The 8,761-nt window shown below is 48.7% G+C and overlaps 1 protein-coding gene across 2 annotated transcripts in view; it reads right to left on the reverse strand.

The window, feature by feature from the left end:
- The window catches only part of LOC117882671 (putative defense protein 3), a 10,150-nt gene extending 4,812 nt beyond the window's left edge, over positions 1-5,338 (reverse strand). The window contains exons 1-4 of one of the 2 annotated variants that reach the window (XM_034781261.1): positions 5,134-5,338; positions 4,841-4,966; positions 2,516-2,628; positions 843-958 (exon numbers count right to left, since the gene is read on the reverse strand). In XM_034781261.1, the coding sequence (XP_034637152.1) occupies positions 843-958; positions 2,516-2,628; positions 4,841-4,940 (329 nt within the window). In that variant the 5' untranslated portion in view covers positions 4,941-4,966; positions 5,134-5,338. The other variant, XM_034781260.1, reaches the window with a different exon arrangement.
- Positions 5,339-8,761: the final 3,423 nt, after the last annotated feature.

The following is an 8,761-nucleotide window of genomic DNA, read 5'->3' on the forward strand; positions in this document are numbered from 1 at the left end:
GGAGGTGGGAGTTGTCTTACCAACTCTGAGAGGCCAATTAATTAATTGGCCTCTCAGAGTTGGTAAGACAACTCCCACCTGTTTATGCTCTCTGTATGTGTGTATATATATCTCCTCATTATATGTTCCATTCTATATGCATCCGAAGAAGTGGGCTGTAGTCCACGAAAGCTTATGCTCTAATAAATTTGTTAGTCTCTAAGGTGCCACAAGTACTCCTGTTCTTCTTTTTGCAGATACAGACTAACACGGCTGTTACTCTGAAAGATATTCCAGTAACTCATTGTAGCCCTTCTGTGATGGCATTGCTGCTTTGCTCATAAATTCATTAGCAAATGGTAATGTAAGCCGAACCTCATGGAAAAGTGAATCCACCCTGTCTTGCACACACAAAAGTGAGCTGCGGCTGACATTTTCAGAAAGCTTCCCAACTGAAGATCCTTCCACTCCCAGAAAGGATCAGAATACTATTCCTGCAGTATAGCAACATTCTTCTGCTTTAAGATCATTTGTAATCCGAATGGTGTGAATCAGCGCTCATTAGTTATGTGCAGCTTTCACTTGTCTGGGGAGACCCTGCTGCTGATTGAGCCCCTAATGTATTGTGGGTGACATTTTCAGAAGCACCTAAGTGGCTTAGGAGCACAAGATCATGAAAGTCAATGGGGCTTATGCTCCGGAATCACTCAGGTGCTTTTGAAAATCCTGCCCTATATTAAACAGCTGAACTGTTTGACTGTATTATGTATAGGTAGAGAAAAGAGAAGAAAACATGTTTGAGATGTCCATTGGAGGGGGAGGGGATTTCATTTAAAAGGGAACTCTCTCATGAAGCTACTTACCTGAATGTAATAACGGCAGGGCAACCAGAGATTGGGGGCAGCCAGGTATAAGTGGTCAGGCTTGTTTTTAACTCGGTGTTAGAATGAGTAATCGCACCTTTTGGGTTTCCAGAGCACTGCAAAAAAAAGAATATCAATCCATGTATTACTTGTTTAGTTACAATGAATAGTGTACCTGTCACACACATCCCCAAACTGGAGAGTGCTCCCCTTCGGTGATACAGAAGGAACATTTTGGGGGGGGGTGCGGTGGGCCTTGGGACCAGCCCCCATTGGGGGTGGGGAGGGAACACCACCCAACCCCATTCTGACCCCAACTCCGGCCCCAGGCAGGGCCGGTGCTACCATTAAGGCAAACTAGGCAGTTGCCTAGGGCGCCAAGATTTGGGGGGCACTAAAAAGCGGTGCCCCCAATTTTTTTTTTACAGCGTTCCTGGGGTGGGCTGCCGGCAGCGCACTGACACGTGCGGCTCAGACTCCCTCTCCCAGCGCAGCGGCCGCTCCATGCAATTACTGTCATTGCCGGCGGGGGCGGTGTGCTCGGGGAGGGGGCGTAGCAGAGGTGAGCTGAGGTGGGGAACCCTGCAGCAGCTCCCCTCCCCTGCCCTGAGGCACCCCTCCCCACCCCCCCGGCCCAGGAAGCCGTGCAGCAGCTCCCCACCCCAGCTCACCTCTGCTCCACCCCCTCCCTGAGCACATCGCCCCCCACTCTAATTCTCCTCCCCTGCCAGGCTTGCGGTGCCAAACAGCTGATTGGAGCCGCAAGCCTGGGAGGTGAGAGAAGCAGAGGTGAGCTGGGGTGGGGAGCTGCCGCACGGCTCCCCAGGGGAGGGAGCTGCCGCGGGGGGGGAGGGGGGCCTCAAGGCAGAGAGGGGCGGGGAGCTGCCGCAGGGCTGGGGGGAGGAGGGGTGCAAGGTGGAAGTTTTGCCTAGGGCGCGAAACTTCCTTGCACCGGCCCTGGCCCTGCCAAGGCCATGGCTTCGACTCCTGGCTGTGGCTTCTGCTTCCAGCCCCACGGGACAGATTGCATTACAGGTGAGGGGGGTTACCACAGAAAAAGGTTGGGGACCACTGCACTAGGTGCATGTACAATCCATTGGTAAACAAACAAACAAAAAAACCCTGTTTCCTTAGCAACGATATCCCCCTCCCCTCACCAAAAGCCTGGGTAATAGACATCCCATGCAATGTGCCCTGATCAATCCAAATGCTCCCACCCTGCTCCACTGAAGTCACAGGACTCAAGCACCGGCCCCTCCAGCCCCCATTCTGAGGTCTCCAGAGAGCTGTGATATGAACAGGGAACAATGGAGAAAGAAATCCACGCCCTGCAAACCTGTGGATTCTGCCCAGCTGGATGGAGGTGTAACCCCTTCTGTGCCCTTCCAAGCAGCGAGCACTGGGAGAGTTAATGGTTACTCAGGTCACATCACATCTGTGTGTAGTCTCCTACAACTCACAGTGTGTATGGGGGAGAGGGAGGCAGAGCACGCTGCTTTCCTGGGGATCCAGCTTGCCTGCTCCACCGCTGAGATCCCAGGACAGCTCATCGTGTCTCCTGTTTCCCAGCTGCCTTTGCTGTTGTGTGTTGTTTCTCTCGCTCCATTTAATTTCACAGTATTTATTAAGCCACGATGCCCCATAAGGCTAGAAACGAGAAGCTTCCAGCTTACCTGTAAGAACTTAGTGTTATTGGCAGGATTCTGCCAAGTGCCAAGTGCAGCAGTGGAGCCAAAGGTGCGAGCTTCCAGCAACAGGCCTCTGTATCCCGGCCCTACAATCTGAACTGGAAGATAGTATATGCTTCTGTTGCATGTTAGTCACCCATAGCTGGGGCTGGCTTCTCAAACCGTCACTACCATTAATAACCCCAAAGATATACCAGATATATCTTTGCACATCGGCTGTGTCTGCAAAACTAGCCCAGTGATTAGCATGCCAGCCCGGGACTTAGGAGACGCTGGCTCAATTCCCTCTTTGCCACTGACTTCCCATGACACCCTGGGCTGGTCACTTAGTCTATCTATGCCTTGATTTCCCCATCTGCAAAACAAGGATGATACTAGCTCTCTGTCTCACAGGGGACTGCAAGTTGGGTGAGGTGCTCCTTTACTATGGGCCTGGGGCAATATAAGTACCACAGAGACTGACTGTGAAAAAGGCTTTAGATAAAATTCTGCCCTCAGGTAACTGGGTGCCGCTCCCATTGAGATTATAAGCAGGGCTAGGGACAAGGAGCAAGATTTCCTCGTTCGCTTGTTCTCGCAGCTCCTGGGGCTTCTGAGCTGGCACCTAAGGCTTCCTCCTCCTTTCCTGGCCTTGAACAGCAGCACATTCCACCTCCAGGAGGCAGCCAGGGTGTACAAGGAGACAGGACTGAATACGCCAGGCAGTGATGGTCACCCCTTCTCAAGAAAAGATACATTCGAATTGGAAACAGTGCAGAGAAGGGCAATGAAAATCATGAAAGGTATGGAACAGCTTCCAGATGAGGAGCAATTAAAAGGACTGGGATTGTTCAGTTTAGAAAAGAGATGACTAAAGAGAACTGGGGGGATATCATAGAGGTCTATAAAATCGTGACTGGTGTGGAGAAAGTGAATTGGGAAGTGTTATTTACCCCTTCACTTGACACAAGACCCAGGGGTCACTCCGTGAAATTAACAAGCAGCAGGTTTAAAACAAACCAAGGCAAGTATTTCTTCACACAAACCAAGGCAAGTATTTCTTCACACAACACAAAGTCAACCTGTGGAACTCGTTGCCTGGGAATGTTGCGAAGGCTGAAAGTATAACTGGGTTCAGAAAAGAATTAGATAAGTTCCTGCAGGATAGGTCCATCAATGGCTATTACCCAAGATGGTCAGGGACACTATTGCAAGCTTTGGGTGTCCCTAAACCTCTGACTATTAGAAGCTGGGACTGAATGAAACTGGATGGATCATTCAAAATTGCCCTGTTCTGTTCATGTCCTCTGACACATCTGGCACTAGCCACATACTGGCTTAGATGGACCGTTGGTCTGACCCAGTATGGCCATTCTTACGTTCTAGGATCAAGGGTAACAAAGAACCAGAAGAGGAATGGACTGGGGGAGAAGTGAAGAGAGGGAGTCTGAGCCCTTGGAAAAGGAGGGCAGAAAGGGTCAGATGGTAGCCATAGCGAGAGGTGAAGAAGAAAGACATCAGAGACATATTGGGACTGAAAGAAAATGAAGAAGACACTGGACTGTATGCTAAGCAAGTAACCGGGCATGAGTCAGCAGGGGGAAGGATGGTCTTGTTACTAGTATACAGGACAGGGAGTCAGGCCTCCCGGCTTCCATTCCCAACTCTGCCACTGACTATGGGACGTGGGAAGGTCACATCTCTTCTCTAGCCTCAGTTATGCATCTGACCACCAACTCATTTCAAATGGGCCACCAAAGAGCTAGCAGATATTAATTTCTGCTTACTGCCTTCCTTGGTACAGAAACAAATCTCCGAACTATCGGTGATAGCCCTGCACCAGTTAAGAATTCCCTTAGCTATCCGGTGCCAGTTAAAATCATCCCCTGATTTCATGGCATTGGCCCAATCCTGCCAGATGCTGGATTCATCCTATGAGGGCCTAACCCTTGTCTGATTCATCACTAGATTATCAGCGTCACTATCACAGAATGCAGCCATATCATGATTACTTGATTGGCAATACAGACCTGGCAGACTTTAAAATAACTTGCATAGCGTTTGTAACGTCAGCTTCTCATCTCCATGTAGTTCTCAGTTTGTTTCTCCTGATCCTCTCCTGCTGATCTGCTCACAGTTGTTTTAATTCATTTCACTAAACAGAAACTTACTAAACACATTTTAGGGAGAAAACATGGTGAAAAAGAGACGCTCACTAATAATACTGATCCGTTTACACGGAAAGCATGCCAAATGCAAACAAAACTATGAAGAAATCATGGATTTTAAGTGAATTTTACCAATTCAGTTAAGACGTTGGAACTTAATTACCATTAATCGGCTGCCTGTTCACGAAGGAAGATACATCAATCTGGATCTCATAGGGGGCTGGACTTGGCTGGGGCTGGACCCCCATATGCACAGGCATCATATTCTCACAGGCTGATGCTGGGGCTCCTGTTGGAAAAGCAACACGTGAACGAATAATGTTCCAAAAGACGATGTAGCCAAGAAGTGAAGGACTCCAGTGAGCCATGACTGGGGGAACCAACAATAAATCCTCTCTGACTGCAGCCACGTTTAAGACAGAGGAAAGAGGAACAGGGCTCTGCTCAGTCACTTACCCTCAACAAATTCATTTTCTAGCCTTGGGTTTTGAATGCTTTTTGCGCACACGCCCCCTGAATGAGGGCTGTGTTCAGTGATTTCTAGCTATTAGCTATCTGCATAAGGGATCTTTCAGAATAACTAAGGGTATTTTGCTTTCACTTCCCTCCTTACAACCCACTTCTTTCTCCTGCTTTCCTATGTTAATCGCCTTGCCAAGAGGTGTCCAACCCTCCCTGTGCTGGGGTTGTTCCTGGTTTTCTACTGGTCTGAGTTAGACTGTAAGCAGCTCAGGGCAGGAACCTGGTCCTTCAAGTGTTGTGTAGAGACCAAGACGACTCATGATGCTGTAGGGATGAATAACAAGGCGAGCTTTCTGCTTTCTGCTGGAGATGGGTCTGAACCAAACCTCTAGAGCTGAGCCTCCCGAATCCAAGCTTCACACAGTTGGCCCCTCTCTATATACTGAGCATTAGTTGGGAAAGGAGGGCAGTTCCCCTATTAGTACTGGTGCTCTATAGGAAAGCAAATCAAAAACGTAACCCATCCTTCTCTGCTGCCTTTGTCCTCCCTACCCACTCCCCATTCATGCATTCAGGACTGCTGGCTCTCCGACTAACCCCTATTTTTGCTGTAAAAGGTCACTGAGCAGCTATCAGATTGTAGTCATTTTTGGCCACTACCAGCCTGGCCTTTAAACAAATCTGTTCTATGGGTTAAAGACTCTATATCCTCATATCAATCCTCGACCATCCATTCCCTACATTCTGTGTCCTAACAGCTCGCTCTTTGGCATTAATCCTTCTTGAGTAAGTGATGCCAGAACGAACCCGTGGCCTGGAGATGTGAAGGGTCCATGACTTTCTCTTTACATAATCACAGTGAAATTACCTACAAATTCACTGATTGCAATCTACACCTTTAGAAGTGACATTTTCCATTGAATTGCTATTACTCTGGTTAGACTCACTCACCGAAACAAAATTGCTTTCCAGCCAAATAGGAGTTAGTACTAGAAAAATGCAAGGGAGCTGCTGAAGATGTATGAGTCAGAATTCCTGAACATTATCATAAAAAAGTTGAAAGGGCTTATCAACTTTCCCTTCAAAGCCTCTGCTTGTATGGCAAATGCCAAGGCTGGCCAGGTGCTCTCTGTCCCCTGACAAGAACAAACGGACATTTGTTCCCATTGCTGGTGAGAAATGTACGGCAGCCTTCACAAGGCTAAGAAGATTAAAGAGCCACGGAAAGGGAAGGGAGTTTGTTGTAGGCAGAGGCAAGCAGGGAAGGAAAGAGAAAAACAGCCCTGACCCCTTTGTGGGGCATCAAGAGTGCAAAACAGGGAACAAACGCCATTAAATAACAGAAGATTTGATCTACTCTGCTCACCCTGGGGGAAATCAGGAGGAGAGCTCGACTGGGGTGGAGCCAGTGTGAGTGGAGAATAAAAGTACATGAACTCAAGTAAATGGAACTCCCCTGGCTCTCCTGCAGCATTCAAGAGAACTTTGGCCCAAATTAGACCCAACATTTCGATCTGAATTTCCCCACATTTGAAGGGGGCTCTGAGTGGACCCATCTCTTGTCTGCGTCTTAAAATATTGTTTGTGTTGCTAAGCACTGAGACCCCAATACGTTTCTAAGGACACCCTGAGCGGGAGCTATAGGGACACGGTGTTCTAGGTTAGCTGGCATGGAGGCTAACTCAGCTCACATGGCTTTGTTTTCAGTCCATGACGCTTCCTGCCTCAGCCTATCTTTTGAAAGATGGAGACAGCTTGGGAATCAATTAAACACAAAGCCCAAAGATCCTGTCACAAGCCGGTCAGTTGCAACACTGGAGGGAGAGTGGGAAGGGAGGAGATAGGACAGATGATGAAAAAAGGGACTGTGTGTGTGAAGATCAGGGAGAGAAAACTGAGCAGGCAGGCACAAGGGAGAGAAGGAAAGGATGCCAAGTCCCCTGCTGATGATGATGTGGAGCTCCTCGCCATCCCAGCTAAACTGCGGCTGGTGAAAGGCCAGACAGGGCCACTTTGGGTCCGATTACCCTTAGTCTTCCAGAAAATCAACATGCCAGCTGTTTGGCACCTATAGACTTCCCTCCGACCCCCACCACAGGCACTGGGACTTTAGATGCTAGGAAATAAGAGTGAAAAGAAATAGATAACAGGGTGAATTTCTCTGCTTGGACCATGCCTATCGCCAGGTTCCCTTGCGCCCAGTTCTGCTTTGCACTGGGAGAGAGACACTTCCACTCAGGGAGTGGTCTGCCCCCGAGTGCTTGCAAAGATCCTTTTAGTTCCCTGTCACAGATCTGATCCAGCGCCCTCTGTTGGCCACTCACGAGATTGCTGAGAGAGGAATTCAAGCCTCTTGAAACTCCCACTGTTGTAAGCTTCCGGGGGAGGGGGGTGTTAATTGGCTGTAGCACATTTCCTGGGCACCAACTCTCACAGTTACCCCTTCACAGAAATGGAGCCCCTCAACCCACCCGCCTCATGCCCCCACCTCCATCGCTGACCCCCAAGATACCTCAGTAATTAAACACACCATCTCCCAGAAGCCCACTGAAGGTGCGAGGCTTCTGGGTTACACACACAGTCACTTTGCACAGGGCTCTACACTGCAGTTGCTCTTTACTTAATCACAAGAGATATATACAGATCCACACAAAAATAATAAAAACCTATATGCTCTTCCCCTCACTGTAGCTCAGCCTTCCCTTGGGACTCCTTGGAGAACCATCTGTGTTCAGGTCGGCTCAGCAGGGTTCCCTCTATCTCACCTAGCACCTGCAGCAGCTTCCCCTACCTTAAACAGGTGAAAGATGGCTGGAGAGAGAATGACTGCGCACAAACAGCAGCTTTGGCCCTTTATATTCTTCCAGCCCCCTCAGAGGTGACTCCCTGGTCAGCCTTAACAGGTGACCACAGAGTCCTACCAGAGGATTTCATTGTTAGGCAACTTCTCTCCGACAACCTAAGTCTCCTGGCTGGGAGCCAGTCTTTGGTCTAGAGCTATTACATTTCAATGGTCAAGCACTTAAGTTAACACCCCTCTTTTGTTATCCTTTTGCCAGCCACCATTGGAATTCCAGTCCAACTGGGAGACAAAGAGATGGCAAACTATTGCATGTTAAAAATGGAGTTTGCAGCTTGGTAAAGACACATACAGAGAGTTCATAATCTCACTTCTTCGGATGCATCCGAAGAAGTGAGGTTTTTACTCACGAAAGCTTATGCCCAAATAAATCTGTTAGTCTTTAAGGTGCCACCAGACTCCTTGTTGTTTTTGTAGATACAGACTAACACGGCTACCCCCTGATACTTGACATAATCTCACATCATTCATAAATTGGACAGGCAGATTCCCCAGATCAGCAGAGCATGCCTGAAAAGGCAGATTTGGAACCAGTGCCCAGACTCTGCCCAGAACCATGAAGCTTGGAAGCATGTGGGATCCAAAGGTTGGGTCCAAAATACAGCAACTGGGTGACTGTTCACACAGGGGAACCCAGCCACATTCCATGGATAAGGTTGCCACCTCTGAAGTTAAAAAAAAAAAAAAAAAAGGGGGGGGGGGGGGTGAAGGGGGACTTCTGGGATTATCTTGAGCCCATAAAACTGGGAGCTGGCAGTGTGT

This window comes from Trachemys scripta, chromosome 9 (assembly GCF_013100865.1).
Source record: "Trachemys scripta elegans isolate TJP31775 chromosome 9, CAS_Tse_1.0, whole genome shotgun sequence".
NCBI classification, from domain to species: Eukaryota; Metazoa; Chordata; order Testudines; family Emydidae; genus Trachemys; species Trachemys scripta.